Genomic DNA, 27589 nt, shown 5'->3' with positions numbered 1-27589 from the left:
GACTTTGATTTTGGAATTAACAATGTTTATTGATTGATCAGTTTTAGAAAATGGTAAGTCCCAGTTTTAATATTTTATGGAGCAGTTGAGGTAGTCTGTGTATACTGGCGTTGTAGAAAAGCCACGCGGGATAGTGCCGAGACCACTGGGGCCTAGGTTCTGCCCGCTCCTAGGCGTGCCGCTTTGGGCTCCCCTCCCGGGCTCGGCCTGCCCCTTCCTCGGCTCGGAGCCCCGGAGATGCCGCGGCCTGGGCGCCAGTCCCGTCCTGCCGGGGCCTGGTGGCGGTGCTCCTCCCGGGCGGAGGGGGCGCTGTGGGCTGCGGGAGGGGGCGGGGCCGCTCCGGCCGGCGTCCGGCGACGTCACGGCGGCGCGCCGTGGGCTAAGCGGGCGCCGGAGCCGAGGGCCGGGCGGGGAGGCCGGGGTGGCCGGGGTCGCCCGGGGCCGCCATGCCTTACGCCAACCAGCCCACAGTGCGGATCACCGAGCTCACGGACGAGAACGTCAAGTTCATCATCGAGAACACGGATCTGGCGTAAGCTGCGGCCCCGGGGCCCCCGACGGCCTTCCCGCGCGCTTTGGCCTCCCCGCGGAAGGGGCTAGAGACCCGGGGGGGGGAGCGGGTCGGGGCCGGGCCCCCGCGGGGAGGAGCGGGTCGGGGCCGGGGCCGGGGCCGGGCCCCCGCGGGGAGGAGCGGGTCGGGGCCGGGGCCCCGCGGGCCCCGCGGGGAGGAGCGGGCCGGGGTTGGGGCCGGGCCCCGCTCACTAGCCCCTGGTTCCCTCCTCCCCGCAGGGTGGCCAACTCCATCCGCAGAGTTTTCATCGCCGAGGTGCCCATCATCGGTAAGCCTCCCGCCGCCCGGGCGGCCCCACGCCCCCCAGGTGGGGCCGGCTTCGTTCTTACCCCCCACTTCGCAAGTACAGGGAGGTGAGATGAGATGCGCGGGGTAAAAGTGCTGTGGGGCCTCATGAGCTTATTAACAGATAGAACCATTGAGGCCCTGGAGTCAGGAGCACCTGGGTTCAAATCCGGTCTCAGACACTAATTACCTAGCTGTGTGGCCTTGGGCAAGTCGCTTAACCCCGTTTGCCTTACAGACTAAAAAAAAGAAAAAAAAAGAAAAGACAGTTCATTTAAATCTCTGTGATTTGCTATGACTTGTAAATGGCAGTATCGTATTCATTGACATAATGAGCACAGATCTTCCTCTCTGAAGGGTCAGCACAAAGCCCTATCTCTTCAGTGTGAACTTGTGACTCCACTGCATTTCTGCTTTTTTTCTGCTTTTTTTGTTCGTTTGTTTTTAGCCATAGACTGGGTCCAAATTGATGCCAACTCTTCAGTGCTGCATGATGAGTTCATTGCCCACAGGCTTGGTAAGTGCTAAATTCAGGAGGAATAGGGGAAAAGGCTTCCAGTCTGTATCTTAGAAAGATATGAGAGTAAGTCACTTGATTTCTGAAGGGTTTTTGACCTACTTGAAACACTGCTTTGTTTTTCTAGGATTAATCCCTCTTACAAGTGATGACATAGTAGACAAACTGCAATACTCCAGGGTAAGATTATAACCTTTTTCAATTTGATTTCTTGAGAGTTTTTTCCTTGAAAATGTACTTTCAAGAAGTTAGGCCATGCTCAGTTGTTCAGTTTTACATAGAGTCATTCTCAAGCATTTTTATTTTACAATCCTCATCTCCCCTCAGTTACCTCATATTCTTTATTCCACGTTGTTTTGGGAAAAGGAATGATAGTAGCATCTTGCCTTATTTATCCTTTTAAGAATACCTAAAATATTCTTCTTTTCTAGTTTTGGCTTGAGAAACTTCTAGAGAATCCTATTACCTTGATTTTCAAGCTTAATAGAATATGAAACTTAAGTTATCAATAACAAAGTGGCATGTATACATGTAAGGTTGTACCCTTGATGAAATTTTCCAACTTAAATTTAATTCATTTATCAACTGTATACATAAGCTGGCAGTATTTTATATATAGGTTATAATAAATCATTAACTGCAGCACAGAATTAACTTTTGCTTAGAAATAGTGTTATAAATAAATGATGTTGGATATATAGGCCAGCTTAGAAAAGTCTTTTGAACACATAATAAAAGTGAAATAGTATCATGGAACTTATCTCCCATTTATAGCATTTTTTATGGGAAAATAAGTATTTGGAGTTTTATCTTAGAATATAATCAGAGATTGTTGTGTATCCTTGATAGTTACTATACTAGGGGATGGGAGGAGTGGAACTTGGTAATGGTAAGGGGGAAGAATTGCCATTCCAATATACGTATCATTTTTAAGTCATAGACTGCCTATCAGTCCAAGAGAATAACATCAGATTAATACTGTCTACAAAAAATATCTTTGTAATTCTATGATTGTACTGTTTTATGACTTTAGAAACATGAGGGAATTAGTATTGGATCTAGTGTACAAAATCCAAATTTAGTGGTTTTGCTTTAGACTTATTTCTATTCTTTGTCCTCTTCTAGGACTGTACATGTGAAGAATTTTGTCCAGAGTGCTCAGTAGAGTTTACACTTGATGTCCGTTGTAATGAAGACCAGACTCGCCATGTCACATCTCGGGATCTCATTTCTAATACCCCCCGAGTCATTCCAGTCAGTATCTAGTGACTTCCTCCCTTACAAAGACTTTTCCCACCATATAAATTCCCACTTAGAAGTTGTGATAAATTCTTTGTTCCCTGTAACAATAGAATTCCAAACTTTACCTTTTCATCTAGCTGATAACTGAGCAGCAGATCTTGAACCCTTGTTAATGCCAGGCAGGAATTGTATGAGTACCGATTCTTGGACCAAGTGCACTATGTCTATAATAAGGGGAGAGCCCTGTAAAGTGCCAGCACATTTAGACTAGAATTGTTCTCCCTGTCACTAACATGGGTGCATGCTTCTAGCAATTCCTACCATGTCACTCTTAGATTAGCTTTCTTATAGGCATCACTTAGGCAATTAAAACTTTAAATCATTTAACGAGCTGAATATAAGAAAAGAGCAGCTAATCTCTGCTTTGGATTCCTTTCAGGTGACATCCCGAAGTAGAGACAATGACCCCAATGACTATGTGGAACAGGATGGTAAGTGGCTTGTGTAAGAGTTCAGATATCAGTTTTTGCATGTCCTTGTAGGGTAAATGGAAACAGAACAAACATAGCTTTTTATTGCCTGCTTTCAAGTTTTTGTGTTTCTTAAACTACAAGTCTGATCCAATCTCTGGAAGATTATATCTTAAGTTGCCTTTTTTGACCTAGGTTTATATTCTCCTCAGACATCCTCATTGTCAAACTCCGGAAGGGCCAGGAGCTGAGACTACGAGCCTACGCTAAAAAGGGCTTTGGCAAGGAGCATGCCAAATGGAACCCTACAGCTGGAGTTGCCTTTGAGTATGACCCAGATAATGCCTTGAGGCATACAGTCTACCCAAAGCCTGAAGAATGGTATGTTTTGCTTCTGGGTAGAGGTAGAATATTTAGCAAGAAAAAGGCAATGTGGACTTTGAGATCTGCTCTGATCCTTCTTGATCCATTTCTTATTTAGATATCAAATATAACAACCATAAGACTCATAGACCTGCCTCACTTAAGGTCTTCTAGCCTCCACTGTTATATTCCCAAGCCATTCTCCATAAACTCTGGAATAAATATCTTTGTTCATTTTAGCATTGTGTGATCCAGAGACCCAGGGAGTCCCCAAGACCCTTTCAGGAGGTTTGCAAAGTCAAAATGATTTTCATATCACCATGACATTTTAATTTCTTATTCGACAAATATTGATAGATATAACTCAAAACAAAAGCTCTTTAAGTAAAGAGTATTTGCTATGTCCCACAGAATAAACTTTAACACAGGCTCAAAGGAAGAATCTATGTTAAAATATTTGGATTTAATCTGCCATGTGAAGAATGTCCCTATGGCCCTATATTTTGCATACTCATTAGTTGTCCTATAAAGCTTTTAGATGAATTTTGTATCATTTTTCCTTAATCATCCTAGGCCGAAGAGTGAATATTCTGAGATTGATGAGGATGAAGCCCAGGCTCCCTATGACCCCAATGGCAAACCAGAGAGGTAAGATCTGTCAGATCTTTATTTCTAATCTATTATTTCTAATACTGGCCTATTTATGTGACTTTGCATTTTGGTGTCTTCTCCTGTGGCAGTAGGGATAGAAAGTTTTGCACGAGGCAAACACAAAAGGAGAAAATTCTTCCATTGTGTCAATACCTTACTGACCCAGATCTAAATCTGTAGGAAGTTGTAGCCAAATTATCAATTAACAGAACTCTTGTTAATTTGGGGGCACTATAGCCCCTTAGTCTTTTTTAGGTTTTTGCAAGGCAAACGGGGTTATGTGGCTTGCCTAAGGCCACACAGCTAAGGTAATTATTAAGGGTCTGAGACCAGATTTGAACCCAGGTACTCCTGACTCCAGGGCCAGTGCTTTATCCACTGTGCCACCTAGCTGCCACCCCCCTTAGTCTTTCCAGTGATTTTGATATCCTTTCCCTTTAAAAATTTTAAATGGTATATATTTGTTTTGAGGTTTTTCATTGCACACTGAAGTGTAACATAAAGTTTTAGGAATATCTATGTAGAGATATTATTAGATGTAGAGTATTACCCCTGTCTGTAAGGTGTTAGCTGGTGATAGAGAGTAGAATATGATTAAGCTCCAAACTCAAGAATTTAAGTCATAGCACAAAAGAGCCTTTACACTCTCTGCCTTTCCTTTGGGTCCTGTTATAGGTTCTACTACAACGTGGAATCTTGTGGTTCTCTCCGCCCTGAAACCATTGTCCTCTCTGCTTTGTCTGGTTTGAAGAAGAAGTTGAGTGACCTCCAGACCCAACTAACCCATGAGATCCAGAGTGATGTCCTGACTATAAACTAGGAGCAGTGATTTCTATCAGAAATGTGACTCAAGGATAATGGATGGACTTTGAGCCTGAACTTCTGAGTGCTTCTAGAAAGTAGACTAAAATTTGTTTAAAGTTCTGGCTAGCACAACTCATCTTCTAACCCTTTTGTCAGTTTGGGATGTAATTAGCCCATGAAGATATCATGGGAAGGAAAAGTGGGAAGCTTTACTCCCCACATCTTGGTCTCCTTGAGTTTGTCTGTTCCTGTAATATGAACAGAAAATAAAACACCTTTTCCCCCGGGGAATCAGTAAAGATTTTGGAGGATGAGGTGAGTAGATATATCTATTAAGTCCTTATTATAAAAACCTTAAGGCTCTATTAGGCCTTAATACATTATCTCTACAACAGTGGGGAAAACATAGCAGGGAAACTTCTCTTCTTCATGATTGCAGACCCAATCTTCCAGTGAGTTACTTATTCAGTTGCTGGGGTTTGAACCTTTATTGAGTGGTGTTTTCTCCAAGGCTTGCTTTGGAGTGTTCCGTTAATTTCTTAGCAGATTCTAAGTTAGACCCACTGCCTTCTGAATCCTAAATTCCTAACTAGCTTGATCTCCTAGTTGAGAAAAGAAAACAAGCATCCTTCAATGTCTTCTTGACGAAGGTGGATTAGCCCTGACCTTATGCTATAGGCTCCAAAGGAAAGTACTTCATCAGAGAGTGGTTGGGTGACAAATCAGAAAAGCAAATCACATAGTAAGGGTCCTTTATTGATGAGCAGGTTTTTTAAAAAATCGTTTTTGGCAATAAACAGCACATAATTTTCAGTTCTACTTCCTCCATGCATCATTCTGTCCCGGCCCAACCCAGGTAGCTCTGCTCCCTCAGACCATTCCAAGGCCTTTACACTGAGCATTCTTCCCCCTTCCCCATTCCCCATCTTCACAAGCAAAATCTGACAGAGAAGAAAAATTGAATGAAACTAAGGAGGAAAGTTGGGCCAATGGCTACCTCCCTTGCTCCTGGATTTGGGTGGGAAGGTCTCTTCTCCTTTAGCCTGCCTTTTGCCTCAACTGAAATAAATATTTACAAGAAGTTCAACTCCCCAAATCAGGACCACAAACATTTAAAAAAAAAAAGGTTCACTGTGAATAGAAAGATAGCCCTTCTGCACGGTAGTCAATAAATACCAGCACTAGAAAATCAATTGCTTTAAATGCATTTCAGCAGCATCAGCCCCATGTCAAGGGAGAAGCCTCCTGTCCTATGAAAGGAAAGGACACATGGTAGAGGTACTCCCCTGGGAGGTGTTAGGGCAGGGGAGGGGGCCTTAAAGATGCTACCCTGCCTCCTTACTGTGTCATGATTTGCCTTGGAGGATGGGGAGCCTCCTTTCTAAACCTGATTTTAGGGCAGTGTACTGGGGCAGAACCAAGGTTCTAGCCCTTTTTTCCCCACAGCCTCCTCCAGCCCCAGTAGGCTGAAAGGGCTTTGTGCAGAAATTGCTGTTTAGAGAGAAAGATGTCACCAGATGTGTCACAGTACAAAACTTGCCACTGGCACAACCAAGATACCACCTTCCTGTACCATCCTACTAGGACGCTGGCTGGAAGTTTTGGGGCTAGCTGTTTCTCCCTAGCCTCTGTCTAGGCTTATTCAGGGACAGCCAAGCTCCTCAATGCCTGTTTTTACTTGGGTTCAAAACCTCCAGAGTCCTTCCAAGTTCTGGATCTGAGGGGCTTTTCCACAGACAACAGGAAAGTAGCTGCTCCAAAGACACCAACCACTGGTCACCAGATTTTAAAGTTGCATTTATGGGTGGGGAGGGCAAAGATAAAGGGGGGGGGAAATCCTGTTAATATAGAATTATATAACAATATATATTAAAATCATAACCATATACAGTCCCTTGGTTGCTCTAGCCCCTCATGCATGCTCTGGTGAAGTGAATGGCCCTCTCCTTGGGCCATGCCTGTCCCTCAGTTGAGGAAAGGGCATCTATCCCACTCGCTTTCTCCAGGCTCTCCTACAGGGTAGGGTCCTGGGTCATCTGCCCCCTTGGGGAGAAATGTGAGAGGAGAGGGGCCAGGAAGGAAAGAGCTTCAGTGTGCTGCCAGCCCCTCCCTTGGGATGACATGAGCTATTTCAGCATCAACAACACCATCACTGGGAAGCAGTTTTGGCTTCCTTGCTCTCTCCTGTTCCAGCCTTTGGCTTCAGCAGGATAAATCTGTTGAGAAGGTCAGTCTCTGAGCTTGCCTGAGCAGCCCCATATGCTTCACCTGTGGACAGAAATGTAGGGTAGACTAAGGCTAGCATTCTGTGACACCTCAAGGTAATACAGAGAAGACATGGGGAATACCAACAATCATCCATTAATGAATGCTTCAGATAGGAAAGTCACTTACCGGCATAGCTGGAGGTCTCGGCAATGTTCTGGGACCCAGTGATGTGATGCCAGTAGGCACTCCGGGGCAGCATTGTGGTTGGTGTGCATGGATAGGAGTAGTGCTCAGTACCTTTATTTAGCAGCTGGGACCAAGAGAGGAGGAAGGGCATTAACCTAACCATTATCATGGAGCTAGGAGGATAAGAGATGGCCTGGGGGCGGGGGGTGGTCTGACCTGGTGTCTGCACAGGATCAAGCACAAAGGCACAGACAGAGCCAGAAGTGGCCTTGTGAGAGTGTTGAGTTCAACCCCGTCATTTTACAGTGAGGAAGCTAAGACCTAGAAAGGTTAGGACCTATAAGTGACAGGAGGCCTTGAACCCAAATCTTGACTCTTAAACCTAATGCTTTTCCTGTTATACTGATTTAGATTATGTCTCCTGGGACAGAACACTGTCCCAAAGGGATTGGGGGGGGGGGGGGCGCATGCCTCACCTCCCTTGCTTATCAATTCCATCACCTTATGCTTCCCCAGCCGACCATCCCAGGCCTCACCCTCACGTTCTTCTCCATCTCCAGAAGAACCCGTTTGTGCTGCTCAGCAATGGCCAGAGTGGCACTATGCACTCGTTGGTAGATCTGCTCCCCTTCTTGTGTCTGGAATGTGTAGAGTCCTTCACCTGCATCACACATCCTGTTGGACAGCACTAGAGCTATGGGAAGGGTGGTGGGGACCAGAAGTGTACACATATATAATGGACATACACATGCCATGCTAACATGCATTACCTATGGCACAAGCTTGCTTCCTGCTTATTCACAGTCAAATTAATGCCTCTGGCCCAGCCCCTCCCCCCACACCCAAAATGCTTTTGGCAGGATGTTGAGCAGAGATGTGAGTAGAGGGAGGCTAAATGGATGATGGGGTTGGAAGATCTGAGGCCCTACCTGCCAGCCTCAAATGTAAACCGTGTAGCATCCCGGCCATAGCGGCGCAAAGAGCAGAGAGGCCATGAGATGAGCTTTACACGGGGATTGTGCATGTCCCAGAGGTAGATATTCTCATGGGTGATCTGTAGTTTGCATTCACCATAGACGTCCAGGTTGGGGCAGGGCAACAGGAAGACATTAAATCGGTCTGGTGAGGAGGGAGAGAAGGAAGACAATGGAACTGTAATTGTATGAAGTCACCTCTCTCTGAGATACTTTCCTCAAACTTCAAACCCAAATATCCCAGGCCCCATACCTTACCTGTCTGTTCACATTGTACACCAGGGGCCAGGAGGTCTGGCTCCCCCAGACTGATATCATTGAGCCGAGCACCTAAGCATTCCACAGACAATGTCTTATACCATTCCTCAGCTTCCAGCTCTGAAACATAGTTTTGATCACTTGTCAAGCATATCCTTCTGTACTTCCTATCTTTGTGCAATGGAGTTGACCACCCAAGAACTCAAGGCAGTTAGATCTCAAAGACCTGCTCTTCCTTTCCACCATCCTACCAAATGATTTTTTACCCCTCTGTTCAGTTTCCCTTTAAATGAAAAGGACTCCTTTACAACAATAATAGAACTACAGTACCATTCATATCTACCCACCAACAGAGTAAGCCCCAAATTTTTAATATGATGGTTGCCTGGCTCTTCTCATCAGGAATCTAGTTCTTATAATTGGGAGCAAAAGGCTACTTCCTCTTTGAGATTCCATTATTCTGACGACTTCTCCAAGACTCTCAACTTTCAACTCAACTAAAGCTAACCTTGTTTAGCTCTAAACCTTTCCATGATCACCTCGGGTCCCCAACTGAGGTCTACCATCTCAGCCACTCACCAGAGTCACAGGTGAAGGTTCGAGCTGAGTCATCAGTAAAGATAATGGCCACAGCCTGCCGCTTTGTTTCTTTAGGGAGCCTTGTGACACATTTCACATTGCTGATCTCAGTCACCTGTATGAGAACCATAGGAGACTCAGTCCTAGGGTCTATGTTTTCCTCCAGGACAAAAAGGTGGCTAGAATGTCCCAGGTTCCAGTTAGATAGATAAAGAGAACTATTTCCCCATTGTCCAGCTTGCCCCTAAGTAGGAACTTCTGGTGGGAGAAGTACAAAACCAGACTTTAGGAGAAGGTATAATAAAGATTAAAGGTCAGCCGTAATAGCCATGAGGTAAGGGAAGTTGGTGACTAACTCACCTTGGGGCAACCTCTAAGACACACTGACTTCTCATCAGGATACTTTTCCAGCCTCTGAGGTCCTTTGCTGGAAGACTTTCGGAAAACCAGCCAACATCTTCGGTAGATCTGTCAAGCAGATGATTGTGAGTTCAAGCTCAGGATGGTCCCTTAATCTAGCCTACCCCATCACAGCAGCCTAGCTATTTTCAGACCTAACTACAGGGGGCAGCACTTGACAAAACTCAATGAATAAAGAAAAAACCAAGTGAGTTGGGAAAATATGAATTGGCTCCACCAAAAAACACCAAAAAATGTCACAAAACACAGATAGATGGGTTTCATTGTCCCTAATGTAAAGAACTCCCTACTAAATACAAAAGGCAAGACAAAAGTGATAGCTAAGGATACAAGCAACATCCTAAAGGGCCCCAATCCAAAGGGCATCTACAAAGTACTGTCAAAACATGGACATGAACTCTGGTCCAATTTTTTTATTGATGCCTTCTATTTTTATATTGCCTTCATTTCCCAATGATCTTTCTTCTTTCCCTTCCTACTCCTAAGATAAAAACCCCAGAAAGTGACTCATGACAAAGAATAAAAAACAGTAAAACAACACACTAAACAAATCTAACAAAATGGTTCTCTGCCCCAGACCCAATCTTCTTAGCAAAGCTCAGCAATACTATAATCCTCATACTTTAGGGAAACCCTAAACAATTGCCTTTATAAGATTATTAAAAAAAAATAAGTCCATGACTATACTGGCTTTAGACAAAGCTCATCTAAATCAGATTGACAATAAGAATTCAGAAACCTTTTGTATCCTCTGTCTTATGCAGTGACTGCAAACCTTAATACTTGATGACAGTAATACCATCCGATATTTATGCAGAGCTTTATACTTTAAATGACTTTCACATACATCTCATTTAAGCCTTTCAGCAGCCCTTTGCAATGGACTGAATGAATGAGGATTTTAGGCCCTGTTATGGAAATGGGGAAACTGAGCTTCAGAGAGACCAAGTGTTTTTCTAGATCTCTTGGATCCTAGTGTGTGTATCTTTTCCATTTTATCAAGCCAACCTCTGTATAGTATCTTTTATTCCAAGTCTTTCATTTTATTTATTTGTTTGTTTTATCTTTTATTCCAATTCCTCTGGAATTGAGGCTATCATTTCAAATAGTTCAGAGACAAGAGTGATAAGATAGAATTTGAGGGACAGGAGGAAAAAAATGACCTGCCAAAAGGCATATGACTGGATCAATGGAAGCCCTAGAAATAAAATTCCTAAATCTTAACTCCCAAACATTTCCTTCCTTCATTAATCCTATTCTCCTTAAAGATGTGGATACTAAGGTCCTTTTTTACCTGGAGCTTTAGTCACCTAGAAAATTCTATGGCACCAATTCTCCCTTTGGGGGAAGTAAAAAAGTTAAATGCTATGCATCCCTAACTGAGGGATAAATAAATAGATCAAAGTAGGGAAACTGTGAGGCCACCTAATCTCTTGTGACTAGCACCAAACTCCATCCCAACTCTACCTACTGTGACCATATATTCTGAGAGTTTCTATATCACCCACATAGTGCCACTCTCCACACAGGGCTTGATCCTGAGTGGGGCATTTTTTTTTCAGGCCTCCTGGCAGGTAAACTGGAGACAACAGCCTTGTGCTCAGCGAAGTGAGTACTAGAAGAGATTAGCTCCTCCTGTGAATGGGCCTTTCCTTCCCTGGGGGCCAGTTGGAAGTCCACACCTGTCACATTTTGATCTCTTGGAATCACAGAACAGAAGTTTATTCCCTGAACTACCTATCTTAATCCACTCTTCAAGAAGAAGAAAGCCAACTATGCCAAAGGCCAAATCTGGCATTAATGACCCAGATGGACAGTCTGTTATAAAAGAAAAAAGAACCAACTTGGAAGTCAGAAGACCTCAGTTACAAAAAACTAACTGTAGCTAATGTGTTCCATTATCTTTAAAATGAAAATACTCCTGTTCAGTCCTAATAGTCTTATCATTCATTTATATTTCCCACTATCATAGATTTTGGTTTCTGTCCTCTAAGACTTGGTCTCCTACTCATCTAATGATTGGAGAGATCACCCAACACTCTAAGCAGGTTCAGTTACCATAGAATTCAACAAGGCAGCTAGTTCAAGGAGTCAAGATCCTTCCTCACTACCATTCTCCTCTTCAGGGGTCCAGTATTCTAAAGCTCAGAGATCTAGTCTGCTGTTGGGAGAAAGTAAAGAATGGGACAGCCCTAACTTTAGTTCTGCCTCTGAGGCCACAAGCATGTTCAGCCAGGGGATGAGACACCCTCCAATTCTACCTCTAGGATGACCTTGGTCTAGTTCATTTCTCTTGATTTCAATCTCTTTGAGAGAAAAGATAGTCATATAGCCCCCCCCCCCCCCCCCCCAGGGATATGAGTATGGGACTAGAGAATGGCAATGTTAGCCTATTCCTAGTCTGTCCATTGGGACAGAAACTGATGCTCATGAAGAAAGAGAGGTTGGTTCTCACTGAGTATCTAGCATTTGAGGGTGAGAGTAGGGAGTGGTTTGCACACTAGCTTAGTCAAGACCACAGAGAATCAGAATTTCAGAGTTGGGCTTTTCTTGGCCTTGTACATTCCACCCTTAACTTTTGGCTACATCCAGTTTCTACCAATGTCTCTCCTCATTCCAAGTTCTTCATTATCAACCATGCAGACATTTTAGCTCAGACAGCTATTCCCACTGCCTGCTCCTCATATTCCCAAACCCTCTTATGGGACAGATAATGTCTGGAAAGGCTTACCTATAAGCCTGAGAACCCAGAGGTCCAAGGTCCTTAAAATCTGGTTTACTTAAGGTCCTCCTGATTCAAAAGAGAAATGTTAAGATTTGGGGTTCCTACTCTGCCTCTAGGAAGACCTTGGTCTGCATCACTGTGCTTGACTTCAATCCCTTTGAGAGAAGGGGTAGTCATACTGGAGATTAGCAATGCTAGACCAAGTTCTCCATATTCATTAAACCAGAGATCTAAAATGTGACCCATCACACATCAGATCAAATCCTAACTAGATTCCACAGATGTCCATTGACTAGTAACCAGGGCAGTAAAACAGCCCTTTCCCAGCCATTATCTCTCTGCCAAGCATCTTTTGCACTCTGGCATACTGCTCCAAGGAGCCAACAGGATGAAGACTGGTCTAGAACATCTATCTAGAGCAGGAAAAAGGGTTCCTTGTTCCACCAGAATAGAATGTGCTATGCTATGCTATGCTATGCTATGCTATACTATATCCACCTGCAACCTGACCTCACTAGAGTCCTCTCAGGAACAAAATAAAGCTTATCTCCCTGGTTTCTCCAACTGCCCATGTAATATAGGAAGATGGGGAGGACAGTCAACTAGAAGTTAAAACACCAGGTCCTGAACTTCACTGGAACTTTTGGAAATAGTCCTGCTTTTACCCTGAGATACAAGCTCCCCTTGAAGTGGGTAAGATATACAGGGACAAAATAATTTTAAGGTACTGGATAATTAAGTCAGAACATGATTTTTCACCCACCCCAGATTAGGAATCCCAGTTAGTGAGACTGGCACTTGTCTGTCTGAACTTATCCAGGACTTGTTAAGCACAGGGTGGGGAGGGACAAAAGGACTATTTAAACAAGAGGAAGAGACCAGCTCCCTAAAGATGTAGTTCATTTCAAGGAATTCTCATTTACATTTAAATCAAATCAATAAGCAAAAGTATCTGTTTTTCCACACCTCCCCCCATCTCCCTTCTCTAGCTTTAAAAATACGCAAATACACACAAGCAATCTGATTTGTGGGAGATAATGTACTTAAAAGAAAGAAAGAGTCCCCAGGGCCAGACCAATTTCTGCCAGATCCCTCTAGATGGCTGTTTTATAGCTCAGTTGCAGCCCTAGATTTCCAGAGTATATGCTTCAGAGACAACTTTAACAATGGTAGGGGAGAACTTACCTCCTGGTTCCAGTCTTCCCACCCCCAACTAAGTAATAACTCCAGATATGAGCCCCAAACTGGGGCTGACAGCGAGCTTCAGGAAGGAGGGCTATTGGAGAGCCATCCAAGAACAAGGTCCTACAACAGCTCTAACCAAAAGGCTGGGATCCTTTTAGCAACAAATACAGCCTAGTTTCCATATTCCTAGATGTCTTTAGTATCCTTAAAAGGCAGTTTCTCCCCACGGTCATATCAGTGCTCCAGCCCCTGGCTCACTCACCCCGAGTTTCCTGCTCTTCATCTTCACGTAGCCTTGCTTGACAATGTCATTAAAATTGGTCGCCATGGTGCCGGTACTCCCTTGGCCCCTCCCTATCCCTCAAGGCTTGGATGGGCTTCTTCAAGTCTGTGGGATACCAGGGGCAGCCTCTTCTTCCCGCTGCCTGCCTATCTTCTCAGCATCAGCTCCTCCAATCACCTGTTCTCAAGCCACTCCCTCAGGCTTCCCAGCGGCTCCTCCTCACCTCACCAGCCTTAGCATTGTTCTAGCAAGTCCTATTCTGTGAGCTTTCTTTGCGCTGGCTGAAAAATAAAAAATACAGATAGATTAGAGATAGTGCCATCTTTCCCCTTCCCTCTCTCTTTTTCCCCCTTCTTCCCACACTGCTCCCAATAAGCCCTTCCCCTCTCCTCTTCTTTTTTTCCCCACCCCTGTTCTTATGATGATGACTGAACCATTCAGGAAAAGCGAGGTAGATACTAGAGAAGAAAATGGAACAGCCCAGTTTCCTCAGCTGATGTTTAACCCCTTCCTTTGAGGGGTAGTTCCTGAAGCTCAGAGTTGGGGACCTGTGGAAAGGAGGTAAGGAACCAGAAAGAAAGAAGCACTTCAAAGGAGGTGCCTTGGGTGAGTCAGAATGGGTTAACCATTAGCCCTGCAAAAATGTTAGCCAGGAGAGCAGTCAGGATAGCTTCATAGTGAAACTCTCACTTCCTCTGCCTAAACCTCCAGAAGCTACCTCTCAGGAGGATGTTCGGACCTGGGCCCTTGCAGCTCAGTATCCGTGGAAAGATCTAGCTCACCCTGCTACCAATTCTCAAATATGAGCCCCTCACTCAAAGTTTCCTGGCAGATTCAAATAAACATATTTCTCAGACCTTGGCCTAGACATTGAATCTACAAAGGTAGAGCCTCCCCTAGGCAAAGAGCTAAAATGTAAGTGTGACTTTGATGTTTGCCATTCTACAATCCCAAAAGAACAGGTAGAGAATTGGGAGGGGATAGTAACATCTAGAACATGATCCTGGTTCTTCGAGGTAAAATGCCACATGTTCCTTGTGCTGCCAAAGATATCTCCCTGCTTCTTCCTCCTCCACTTGAAATGAATGGGTCCCCTCCTCCACCACACAGGCCCCTCCAGAATTCAAAGATGAGGATAGCATAGTGTCAGCCTAAGCTCCACCCCAAGCCACACCTTACAACTATTCGACTCAAGCCCTGGACACCTGCCAGGAGATCCTTCAGTGTATACCTGTTGAGGGGAAGAAGTGAAAGGATGTACCTGGATAAGGGCAAAGTCCAACCAAAAGGGGATAATCATATCCTCCATGGAGCAGTCTAGGGACTAGGAGGGAGTGACTAGCAATAACAACAACAATAACAATAATAATAGCATTGAAATAGGACTTTAATGTTTGCAGAATACATTATAAATGCAATCTCATTTGATCCTCAAAACAATACTGGGAAGCAAATGCTGTTATTCTCATTTTACAGATGAGAGAACTAAGGTAGACTGAAGTTATGTCTTGCCCAGTAAGTGTTTAAGGTAAAATGTAAATTCTATTCAGGACTTCCTGAATTTTATGTAGTGTGCTCCCTACCTGCCTAAAAAATGACCTGGCCCTAGAGAAAGCCATTTATTCCAAGTTAGAATTTCAGAATACAGGCAATATGATTATCCATATGAGAACAAGATTCGGACCTAGGACCAAATTATTAGTGACTCTTGGGCTACTCCCATCCATACTTGGAGCTCCAAAAATCCCAATTCAGAGCCTCATCACTGGCTCTCACAGAGAGGATAAATATTAACTATCTGGATCCTCTTACAGAGACTAGGTTTATACAATTCTCTCTATCCTAATATCACAATACTCTGTTACTCAGAATGAGAACCTACTTCCCACTCCCTAGGTGGGAAGATTCTGTTCTAATTTCCCTGGAGACAAACAACCCATTCCCTGTTCCCAGTCCTATTTATTGAAGAGGCCAGGGCTAGACTTTGGGGACCTGAAAGGGGTATTATAAGAACTAGTGAACAGGGCTACAATTCACAAACTAAGTCTTAGAACCAGAGAGTTTGCCTGAAAATTTCAGAATCCCTTCATTTTATAAATGAGAAAATTAAAGTACCTGCCCAAGGTCACCCTGTGAGTTAGCAATGAGCCAGGGGTAAAACCCTGATAAATCAGGGTTAGCATGTCCCAGGTTAAGCTATTGAAATCTAGGCCAAAAACTGCCTTCTCCTTATAGATTATTAACTGATATTGGTTCTGGCTCCTGGAGCTCACTGGAAAACAGGAAGGTGACATAAACAAAGTCCTATAAACCTCAGGGATCACTCAATGGTAACTGAATGGCACTTAGGGGGTCAGCTAAGAGTTGCTACTACCAGGAATTGGGTCCCTAGGGCCTGGCCCCATAGCCAGACCTGCCAGCAGCTTGGCATTAATTAATCTCTTGGAGCCCTGTCTGTCAAGTCTCTAACAAGGAACAGATGGTGAGGCCCCATTGGGCACATTGAAACAATGGGAGCAGAGCCAGGGAAAGCGACTGTCTCTCCTCCACCTTCCATCCAGGCCTCATCCTCTAGAGCTCCCCCCGCCCATAACCTTCACCTTCCTTTGGCCAAGTCCTTCCTTTCTCATCTTCTTAGCCTTTCAATGCTTCCATATATGCTTCTGGAAACCTCCCACACCTAAGTCTCTTGGTATTTTACAGGTGCAGATCCTGTATCCTCCTTGGCTCTAACCCTGTCAGGGCTGTTCTAGGGACAATTTCATTAGACCTGATACTTTAGGAAGGTGTAGTTCAACTCACTTTCCACCCTGCCATTTCTATACCCTCTTACAGAAACAGTAAGCAGATGCCTAGGAAGTTCTCTATCATGGTGGATCCAGACATTAGGACCCACCCAGACGATATGCCTGACAAAAAAGACTGAAGTTCTGAAACTTATCCATCATAAACCTTCTCAATGGGGGAATAGCAAAATTAGATATTAGTCAAATTTGTCATTAATACAACATTCTGATCAGAACCTAAATACAGAGATTGATTCCTCCTTAAAAAAAAAAAAAGGAAAAAAAGAAAGAAACAAAAAGAAAAAAGAAAGCATTGGCTGGGTGGTAATTCTGAGAGTGGTATTTAAGAGCTTTTGCCCAGACTCCAGCTTGCCCTCTTAGGTGTTTTTAAGACCACTATAATTCCTTTCACTAGCCTAATGCAGACATTCTCCTTCCCTAGCCTCATCCACCTCCAACTAATGTATCAATAAGCTTTCCACAGAAAACCGGATGAGTGTCAGCAGACCAACTCTCAGGAGCAATCCTATACCATCCTAATACACAGCTCTTATAAGTAGTCCTATAATAATAAACCAGTATGACTAGCCCTGACTTTCAGGGGGAACCCCACAACAACAAGCATACAATACTAGTTTTATCCTGGAGTACAACGTAATTCTTGGCCCAGTCCCATTAAGGTCCAATGAGAACTAATCTGAGGATCTTGAACCCTGAGGTCTGAAAGGAAAGGAAAGGAAAGGAAAGGAAAGGAAAGGAAAGGAAAGGCACAGATAAAGATGGAAACGCAGAACAGAAGGGGGAGGAAATGAAGATAAAGGAGCCAGCAATTATCAGTGACAAGAACGAAAGAAATAAAAACCCCAACAGCAAGAGTCAGAAAAAGAGAAAGGGTTAGAATGAAGGAAAGGAAAACAGAAGTCTTGAAACGTGCATTAAAAAAAAGAAGAAACCAGTCAAGAGACTAATGTAGTAGAGAGTAATGCAAAACAATGACAAAATCTAAAATGTTCACATCCTCAAGAGCTAGAAATCTGAAGCCCAAGAGGAAAACCAGTGCTGAAGTGCTGTGTGAACTTGGGCAGTTACTTTTCATTTCCTATGCAGGGCTTCTCCATCTATTTAATAACAACTTACAAATTAAATACTTATTGAATCCCTCCTGCCCTCTCATAGGTGTGTAAAGATCACAGCTCATAGATTAGAGCTGGAAGGGTTGAAAGGAGTCATCTAGCTCCATCTCCACATTTTAAAGATGAGGGAAAGGAGGCCCCAAACCTTCATCCAGGTAGAAAGTGGCAAGGCCAGGATTTGAAGTATTCTAGATCCAGTGTTCTTTCCAGTGAACTACAGTGCCCTCCAAATGGCATAGATCACAGAATCATCATGTCACATAATTAGTAACTAAGGGTCAATCCTAGCTCAGTAATTTTTCCACAGTCCCACAGGAACCCAGCTCCAGAGTGAAGAACCCAGGACCTCTAATGATCCCAACTGGAAAATAGAGCAGGAAGCTCCAAGAACAGCAAAAAAAAAAAAAAAAATGCAGATGCCTGTTCACTGGGTCACAGCTGCCCCCTGCCCTTTCCCTCTACTGATGTGCCAAAGGACTATGGGCCTGAAATTCTCACTCTCCAAAAAGTTCCTTCTTCCCAGGGAAGAGCAGGTGGCCCTAGATGGGAGGATAGGAAGAACTCACCTGCTAACAAGTCTCTTTAGATATCCAATCCCAGAGGGTGGGAGGAGACCTCTCAGGCTCACCTGCCAGACAGAAGCTCAGCTCCAATAGAGCTCCCCCCCACCCTCCCCCTTCCCCTGCACCTGGATTCTGCCTAGAAACTCTGAAGCTTTGTCTCCGGAACAAACGCCAGTGGCTCAGGAGCCCAGCATGTTATCAGCCAATAACAAAGCAAGCTGAGACCCAGGCCTCTCTCCCTACCCCCACTGGCTGGACAGATTTGATCTTATCAGGACTTTATGGAAAGCACCACCTAGCTCTCCCCAGCAGGTCCCCACCCCAGACTAGAGATCTTATCAGCAGATTTTCTACGGCATCAGGAAAGTTATGTCACCTATCCAGTATCTGCTGGTCTGGTCCTCTCTGGGAGTGTGATTATTATCAGGATCCACAGCTAAGGCTGAGCAATCTGCAGTCTCCACTGGGGAGATGTAACTTTGAAATAATAACTTTGAAATAATAAAACAAAGGTGGCAAAGATCAAATGCCCATGGGAGTGCCAATCAATAGAGAGTAGAAGCCAGAAAGGAGCTGGAGAATGAGGAAACTAGAGCAATCAACCTAAATCACCCATGATGCCAGCCTACACAAGCCAGAAATACTTTGGGGTCGGTCAAGCCTTCCTCCTCCTAATAGTCCCCTGACTAATTCTTTTTCTAATTTGATTTCTTCAGAGATTTCTTTGATTTTTCAGAGATCCTGGTCAGACTATTGGGTGTCTTAGTAGATAGTGTATTATATACCTGGAGTCAGGTAAGGCCTGAGTTCAGATGCTGCCTCAGATACTTGCTCTATAACCCTGGATTCTATGACCTCTGTCAGCTTCATTTTCCTCATCTGCAAAATGGGGATATAAATCTTAGTTCCTACTTTTAAGTAGAGGCTGGACCCTCAAATCTTTTTAGCCTTTTTCTGCCTGCTGTTCCCATCTGTCTAAGTGTACCTGATTTTGTTACCTGGTTTTGTATCTGATTCAGTGGCTTTTGTAGAGCTAGATTTCCTGGCAGGCCATAAATTCTATCCTGCACTAAAACTGTCAAACTTGTGACTCAAATACCATTCAGGCCAAGTAATCATGGGTTCAAAGCTGCTTCTGGTGCCCTCCACCTGGCAAGATCTCCGCCTAAGCAGAGTCCGGGCCTTGTCCTGTTCTCAGCCGCACCTCAGCCTGGGGTCTGTTTTTTGCTGAAGTCATGCCCAATCCAGTTTGCTGGGGCTAGAAAGGCTAGGACCAGCTACTACAAAAGGAAAAAACTGATTGGGGCCACATCTTCTGCCAATGGAGGGTGGGGATGAAGGAAGAAGGTGGGCCCTGGCATGGAGATAGGGTAGGCAATGAATACTGTCTGCAAATCAGTAAGCAAGATTTTAACCCCAGAAGATCTTGTTGGTGTTGCATTCTCAGGAAAGAAAAGAGAAACAAATTATCTGAAGGGACAGAGGATAGAAGGGAGGATACCGCTGACCATGGCTAGGGTTTGTTTGAAAGGGGGAACTAAATTCACCCTTTGGTCTTTACTCTTAGGCCTAATGATTCCTCTCACCCTCTCTGGAGGGAGCCTTATTCTTCTTAATCACTGCAAAGATCCCCAATTTGACCTCAAAGGGCCCTGATTCTTGCATCCCACTCCACTCAGGAACCAGGAAACTCAACCAGGCCATTGAATTTTTCTACTAGGGTCTGTCAGATCCAAATACTCCAAGTCTCACATTCAGATTAACATTCTATCAAGCACGAATCTGTAAACAAACTCATTACCTTCAACACATGGAAAAGTCATTTTGTAAAGCCCCCAAATTCAAACAGAAATTTGATACTTCTTTCATGACCAGGATTTCTGCCAAAAAAACCAATGCAATTGTAATCTCTAAGCACCTCAGTCAATGCTGAGGAAGGATACTAAAAGTCCAGAAAAGGAATGGGTCTCTGATCCCTCAAGGGCCTAGGACTCTGGACTTGGACCCACCAAATGTCTTCTGGGGTTCCTTCCTAACAAGAATCACTAAAAATTCAGGGTTGGAAGGTAAATAAAAAGAGAAAGACTGAAGAAGAAAAGAGGGAATTGACAAGTTAATTGATGCTCCTTTGAGGAGGGGCAACAAATTTGGAAGGGAGAATTTAAGTCAAAACACACCTTCACTTTGAGATCTATTTTTTGGAAAGAAGAAGCCCAGAAGGAAAAGTTAGTCATTGGGAGCAATGTTAATTGTGTGATGGGGGTAAAGAAAAGGAACACAAAGAAATACACTTATGGGGAGAGGGGAGAAGGAACTGCTAGAGATGACCAATGAGCAAAGTTCTGGGAACAGAAGAACCTAGGACTGGCAGGTTAGCTCTTGCACCTTTAGGGTGGGGCACTAATTGGGGTGTCAGGGTCAAAGAAAATAGCAAGTAAAGGGTAAGGGTTGGAGGATGGGAGAAATGGCAGCAATCTCAAAGACTTGATCCAGAAGAGAAGTTATAATGCAGGGAGGGTAGAGGGAGGCAGCTGACAAGTTAGCTCTAGTGCTCCTAGTAGGTCTGACTGGGGGGGGTAAGGGCAGGGCAAAAAAAAAAATCAGACTTGGTTGATTCATAGATTTAGATCCGGAAGAAACCCAGAGACCATCTACTAGCCTAACCTTATTTTATAAAGGAGGAAACTGAGTCCTAGGGAGGTTACAGGAATTGCCTAAAAGTTAATAAGTAGTTGAGGCTGTATTTGAACTCGGGACCTTTGATTCCTCCCATATTACCACAACGGATCCGCAGGGAAGAGAGAGATAGTGGGGTCCCCTGTACTCTCCTACCCAACAGGTAAAAAAGGCAGTGGACTGACGCCAAAAATAGTGGGGGTTCCCAGGGGTCAAGTCAGGCAGCATTGAAGTAGTGAGAGCACCGATCTACGACTCGGGGCAGCTGTCAGGTTAAATGCCCGCCCCTTTGGGGTCTGGGAAGAAATAAATCGGGTAAAGAGCAGAGAAAACATCAAAATACATGGAGGGTGGGGGAGGGGAGTTGGAAGAGGGCACAGGGACAGGGCCCCCAGCCTTCCAATCCGGCAGGGAGGGCACAATCTCAGGGACCACCTGAGCCAAGGTCGGGGGAGGGGAGGTAGCAGCAGCTCCCCCAAGGAATGGAGGCACGCTGGGGAAGAAGGGGGAAGATGGAGGGGGGCTCGGGAGAGGGCTTGGGGGGAGGGCGTGGAGCAGCTGGGCTTATGGGAGGGGGCTCTAGAGAGGCGAGGAGAGAAGCTCAAGGGGAGAACTGCCCATGGATTGGGGTTCATAGGGAGAAAGATGAAGGAAGGAGCCCCGAAAGGAAAGCTCGTGGGGGGGGTCGGGAGAGAAAGGCAGGAGATCTGGGGCAGAGGTAACAGAGGAGGGGGCTGGTGAGGAGGCTCGGGGGACTGCACATGGGGGAAGGATCAGGGGAGGAGGCTGGGGGAGGGGGCTCAGGAGAGAGAGGACTCGGTGGGGGGGCTCCCGGGGTTCAGGGGAGGAGGTTGGGGAGGGGCGCCCAGGAAGGGATGGGGGGCGGGCGGAGATGGGGCTGGGGGAGGGCGTTCTCCAGAAGAAGGTTCGGGGAGGGGGTTCAGTGGCGGCATCTCCGGGGGCGCCCCTCCCCCGCGCCCCCTCACCTCTGGGCTGCCCGGCTGGCTGCGGCCGCAGTCCGGGCACATGCCCCTTCACGGCGCTGCCCGCGGGCCCCCCTGGGCAGCGGCGCCGGCGGGGTGGGAGGCGGCCCGGCTCCCCGGCCCGGCCCGGCCCGGCCCGGCCCGGCTGCCGTATTCCTCGGAGCCGGCGGCCCTCCTCTTCCCGACCCCGCTCCGGCCCCCGGCGCCCCCGGCCCCGCCCCGGCCCGGCCCGCTCCTCACCCGGCCGCCGCCTTGGCGCCCCGACTCCCGCGGCTCCCCCGCACATTTCAGCCCGCACGCCCGCCCCGACACAACGCCCGCCCCCCCGGCCCCTCCATCACCTCCACCCCCCGTCTCTCATCACCTTCCCGGGAGACCCCTCCTCAGCTCCTCCGACGCCCCCCGGGCGCTCCAGGGACCCACAGCCCAACCCCGGCTACCCTGGAGGAAGCGCCTGGTCCTGGAGCCGAGCCTCAGCACCTCTCCATTGTTCACTCCACCTCAAACTTCCCTCATTTCATTCATCGCTACAGAACAGACACGTCCTCTGACCTCATTCTTCCACAGCCAAGGCTCCCCAAGCCAGGATTCTCCGAGCCGCCCGCCGAACTCAGCCTCTCACTCTGACCTCTGTCCCCCGGGCTCAGCCCCACAACAAAAAGCCCACTTCGGGGGTCCGACTTCTCACCCATGCAGATTCCTCATTTATCTGAATTCCAAATGTATTATCATCCGCACGACCCATCAGAGACACAACCCATACAACAACCAACCCCCCAAACACGTGAGATCAAACACGAATTTTCAAATACTTAGGACTCCACGGAAGGACTTCAAAGATCCAATGTCCTTCTCTTAGTTTTAGTACATTTTCACCTACCTTGTCCTGTCTGCGAGAATGAGCGAACATCATACAGCCTCTTAGCTTTCTGCAGTCCTGAGTCTTCACCTTCCCCAAGTTATAAGGTATTTTGTGATGGTCATTCCCACTAGGGAAAAGGCAGGATAAGCAGCACCAGGGGGATCCAACCAGGAGCCTTGGTCGTTCAGCACTGGGCTTTCCTAACACAGCTAACCAGTCAGAAACCCGGCAGCCCAGTTTGATAAGGGCTGGATTGTAATAGGCTACTTTGTCTCCTCACCCATCCGGTGAGTTTGATAGCCCCATATACAGCCCCCAGATCTGAACTCAGTCTCAACCTTTTGACTTTACCCATATATCTTCTGTCTAAACTTGAACCCACACGCTCTTCTTCAGACCTCAAAATCCAATCGTTGAACTCCCACAGATTTGGTCTATTTTGGGAAAGTGTTTAAGAAAACCAGAAAGCACATTTTGACCAACATAAAAAAAATAGGCTTTCAAAAAAATGTTTAAAAAAATCTTCTCTAGAAAATACTACCTAATCAATCCAATAATTATGTATTCTACTCTTTCCGGTCAGTACTAGCACTTTAGAATGTGACAATGAAAAAAAGCCACATATTCTGCTAGGAATATGAGATGCACAAAAATATATATATATAAGCAAAAGAGAGATCTGAAGTGACTCCAGGGAAAATTAAGTGAGAAGGAAATCTCCTTTCTTCTTTTGTGGTTCAGTTTTGCCATTCTTGAGAACAGAAGTTCTCAGAGAATCCTAAAAGTCAAAACTGTTCTCATACTAATACTAAGAAGCTGAACTGTCAAATACAGCAAATTTCATTAGATAGGAGAACACATGAACAAAAAGGTTTTTTAAGAATATAAAAGGCTCCTGAGATGACAAAGTTTGAGAATCATTGCCATAAGTGCCTTACTCTGGCTAGACACACATTAAATGGACTTTGAGAAATATTGGATAAAAGGAACACACATCTTGGGATAGTTTTTAATATGTACAGCAAGGGAGCAGTAATCCATAGAGTTGTAGTCTCAATTCTATTTCTAACCAGGTGTGACTTTTATAAATTATTTCACCTCTGAAGTTCCAGTTTCCCTATCACATTTTAAGGAGAGATTATACTATGTGATCTCTAAAGTCTATTTCAGTTCTAAAATTTATGAATGAATAATCAGTCTTCCAGCCCCATTCCTATTCTTTTCATCTGATCTTTCCCTCTCCCTTGGAGCTTACCCCACAATCTCCAGTAAAGGAAAGCTAAATACTGGCAATCCTTAATTGGTTTCCAGTTCATGGTCCAGAACAAGTCTGGCCCAGCTTTTCAAGCTATTACCAATGCTGAAGATGTCAGCCACCATTCAGCTCTGATCTGCCTATACCCAGAGGGAATTTAGGGAAAAAAGAAACAGGCCATCAACACCACACCACCCTGACAGCAGTCTAGCTCTGGCATCCTGACTCCCCATCTGTATGTACTTTATTAAATCCTTTAAGGATCCAAGCTTGTTTTAGTTAAGAAAGCTGCTGTCCCAGTGGGGGGGGTGGGGGAGGGGCAACTCACTGGAAAAAAAAAAAAGCAGAGTACTACTCAGCCAGGGAAGCTGCCCCTGGGCTAGAATCATCCCACTGGAGCCTTTCTGCTCTGCAGGTCATTTTGGTTGAATTTTATTAAATTTGGTTCGTTGGTTTATTGCTCTTTCTGGGTCAGGGGATGCTGTTTTGTTTTTCTCTTCTGAATAGTTTGGGGGCTTTCGGTTGTGCTTCGTTAACCAGCTAACAGCTTAATTTCATTGGAAGGGAAATTAAATCCTGTATCAAGAGTGAATGATGGGTGATGATAGATGTGGGCACTAAAATGCTGATGGAACCTCAGTGTTTTTATAACCAATACCCACATAGGGAACTAAATCTGATGGTACCTCCTTATATCTTCATGCAACCTTTCATCCAGGAATTCCAAAACACTGCAGACATCACCTAACTGGTATATTTTGTCACTCCGTTTTACATAAGGCTACACAATGTCTGATAATTCTCCCAGTCTTGACAATTCCTATGGCAACTGAGAGGTCCACCAGATTAATGATATGGTTTGATTAAAAAGAAGCTTTTGAAACTTGCTTCTACCACTAACTAGTGAGGTGCTCTTTATCCTGCCACTCTAGGTCTCAGTTTCTTTATCTGGAAACATATCAGCCCGACAACTTTTGAAGGAAAGAGATAATAGATAAGAAAGTACTTTGAGAACTTGAAATTGCTGTGCAATAATAATATGCAATTATTAAGGGGTTGCTGGTAGTGATTTCTTTGGAATTGATTGGATGGAGAAAACTGCTCAGTAAATGGGTCTCATGGCTCCTTTGCACATCTATGTCTATTGATGTAAACAACTCCTTCACCAAGTGATCTGGATGGGACACTGCAGTACTGTCCTGAACTAACCAGGGTCAAGAAAAGACTTTAGAAGTGTTCATTGGGGTCAGGGTTGGGGAGAGGAAAAAGTGTAAGGGAAGAAGGAGCATGACTCCTCCATAGACTGAAAGCTCTTAAAGGACAGGGAGGTTTCATTTTGTCTTTTTATCTGCAGCTCCTAGCACATTGCCTCCCTTGTAGTAGGCACTTAATAAATGCATGTTGATGGACTGAATAGACTGGCATAAACAACTATAATAGCAAAAACTAATCATTGCTTTAGAAGTTTAGCCAAAATTTTTGTTCCCAGAAGCTCATACATTTTAGACAGAGTAATTCCATTCAATAAGCACAGAGGCAGCCTCTTAGCATAGCAGATATCTTGCAGTATTTGAAGTCAGGAAATCCTGTGTTCAGATTCCACTTCTGACACTTACTGTGTCACCTTGGATAAGTGTCAACTCTATTGTATCTTGGGCAATTCCATAGGACTTATCTGTTATAGATGGTGATAATCTTTGTGTGCTCTGCCTTAATCAGATGATGCGTAGAATACTGTGTTCAGTACTGGGTGTCATAATTTAAGAAGGATATTGAAAAGCAGGAGAGCAACCAAAGGAAGGACAACAATGACTGTGAAGGGCCTTGTGTCTCTATCATAATAAGAACCTTTTGGCAAAGAATTGGAAATTACGGCAATGATGATCAATTGGGAAATAGTTGAACAAGCTGTAGTATGTAATAATAATGTTTGTTCATTTTCAAAGAAGACCACAACATCAGGGAGGTGATGCCATGCCATGTCATGTGACAAGCACATGAACTGGATTTGAGTGAGGGGGATGCTTTGCTAAGTCACCAGGCTCACTTTCTCCTCCAGGACCACTTGGGTCCAGTGGCCAGATATGAATCAGGACAATTAGAGATGGCCCTGTAAGCAAGGCAATCAGGGTTAAAGTGACTTGCTCAAAGTTACACAGCTAAGTAGGAGTCAAGTGTCTGAAGCTGGATTCAAACTCCCATCCTCCTGAATCCAAGACCAGTTCTCCATCCACTGAGTCACCATAGTATGAGATTATGATGGAATATTAATGTACTATAAGACATGATGAGTAGTCAGATTTCCTGGAAAATTCTAGAAAGACTTAAATGAATTGATGTAAAGTGAAGTGAGCAGAACCAGAAGAACATTGTAAACAGTAAGAAAAATATGGTACAATGAATAATATGGTGACTGTGAATGACTTAGCTATTCTCAGCAATACAATGATTTAAGAGTTCCAAAAAAATTATGATGAAAAATGTTATCTACTTCCAGAGAAAGAACTGGTGGAGTCCGAATGCAGATCAAAGCATACTATTTTTCATGGTTTCTTTTTTCATTTTTTTCCCTTTGGGTCTGTGTCTTCTTTCACAATATGACTAATATAGTAGTTAAGTTTTGCATTATTGAACATTTACAACTTCTAACAAATTGCTTACTGTCTCATTGAGGGAAGAGGTGAGGGAAGGAGAGAGAAAACTGAGAACTCAAAATTATAAAAAATGTTTTTGTACGTAACTGAGGAAAAATGAAATATCATTAGAAATTAAGGAACCTTTGAAGGATGAGGTATATTTAGCTTTAAAGAGACTCTAAGAGGGCAGCTGGGTGGCACAGTGGACACTGCCCCTGGAGTCAGGAGGACCTGAGTTCAAATACAGCCTCAGACATTTAATAATTACCAAGCTGTGTGATCTTGGGCAAATCACTTAACCCCATTGCCTTGCAAAAACTGGGGGGGGGGGGAGAGAGACTCAGTAACTTTGATAACTGTCTTCAAATATCTGAAAGACTGACATGTGAAAAAAGAGGTGTGACTTCTACTTGACCTCAAAGGGCAGAACCAAGAGTAATTTGAGGAAACTTTAAAGAGGTAACTTTAGGTTTGATGTCAAAATAAACTTCCTTACAGTTAGAGTGGGTCACTTGTAGAATGGATTGCCTCTAGAGGCAGTGGGATTTCTATCACTGAAGGTCTTCAATCAGAGGCTATTGAATACACTTTAAGAGGGATACTTTTTATGGTATGTACTGGATTGGATGGATGGTCACTGACTTCTCTTCCAACTTTAAATTCTGAGATTCTGAACTTCAAGTCTGCTTTGCAGAATTCTCACATCACTGACTTAATCATAGATTCTCTAGCATAATCATTGCTAGGCAAGGCATTACAAGGCATTACACTCAGTAAAAAAAAAATACATAGAAAGGTGAAAAATGACCAAGTCTCTGCTCTCCAAGACTTTATAATGTAACAGGAAGGAGAAGAATATGCCATGTTCCCAAGTGCTTATCTCACAAGAGGATATACACTCCTAGCTTTCACTTGCAATCTCCCCTTCCCTCCCTGGTCCCATCAGTGTCAGATCAGGTCCCCAGAACCAGACT

General features: G+C 44.7%; 2 protein-coding genes across 2 annotated transcripts; one reads left to right on the top strand and one right to left on the bottom strand.

Moving 5' to 3' along the window:
* The first annotated feature begins 367 nt into the window (after positions 1–367).
* POLR2C (RNA polymerase II subunit C) lies at positions 368–5722 on the top strand. The gene is made up of 9 exons (XM_074211245.1): positions 368–532; positions 790–839; positions 1305–1373; positions 1501–1553; positions 2499–2627; positions 3055–3106; positions 3298–3466; positions 4022–4096; positions 4775–5722. The coding sequence occupies exons 1-9, from the start codon at positions 447–449 to the stop codon at positions 4917–4919; spliced, it is 828 nt and encodes a 275-aa protein (XP_074067346.1). The 5' UTR covers positions 368–446; the 3' UTR covers positions 4920–5722.
* DOK4 (docking protein 4) lies at positions 5639–23051 on the bottom strand. The gene is made up of 9 exons (XM_074211244.1): positions 22743–23051; positions 13701–14002; positions 9469–9576; positions 9109–9223; positions 8530–8649; positions 8227–8416; positions 7834–7972; positions 7298–7421; positions 5639–7171 (listed from the first exon to the last, which is right to left on the bottom strand). Exons 2-9 carry the CDS (start codon positions 13764–13766, stop codon positions 7053–7055), a joined length of 981 nt encoding a protein of 326 aa, XP_074067345.1. The 5' UTR covers positions 13767–14002; positions 22743–23051; the 3' UTR covers positions 5639–7052.
* Positions 23052–27589: the final 4538 nt, after the last annotated feature.

The sequence above is a fragment of the Macrotis lagotis genome, chromosome 1 (genome assembly GCF_037893015.1).
Source record: "Macrotis lagotis isolate mMagLag1 chromosome 1, bilby.v1.9.chrom.fasta, whole genome shotgun sequence".
Lineage (NCBI taxonomy): Eukaryota > Metazoa > Chordata > Mammalia > Peramelemorphia > Peramelidae > Macrotis > Macrotis lagotis.
Note: the sequence above shows the minus strand (reverse complement) of the source record. Positions and strands in the feature narration are given on the sequence as shown.

Bases quoted from the DNA above. Each gene is read 5' to 3' on its own strand.
- POLR2C (XM_074211245.1), top strand. From the start codon at position 447: ATGCCTTACGCCAACCAGCCCACAGTGCGGATCACCGAGCTCACGGAC. The intron at 533-789 runs GTAAGCTGCGGC...TCCTCCCCGCAG, and splicing joins ATCGAGAACACGGATCTGGC to GGTGGCCAACTCCATCCGCA. The intron at 4,097-4,774 runs GTAAGATCTGTC...GTCCTGTTATAG, and splicing joins CCCAATGGCAAACCAGAGAG to GTTCTACTACAACGTGGAAT.
- DOK4 (XM_074211244.1), bottom strand. From the start codon at position 13,766: ATGGCGACCAATTTTAATGACATTGTCAAGCAAGGCTACGTGAAGATG. The intron at 9,224-9,468 runs GTGAGTTAGTCA...GTTCTCATACAG, and splicing joins GTCTTAGAGGTTGCCCCAAG to GTGACTGAGATCAGCAATGT. The intron at 7,422-7,833 runs GTGAGGCCTGGG...TCTTGGTCCCAG, and splicing joins AGATGGAGAAGAACGTGAGG to CTGCTAAATAAAGGTACTGA.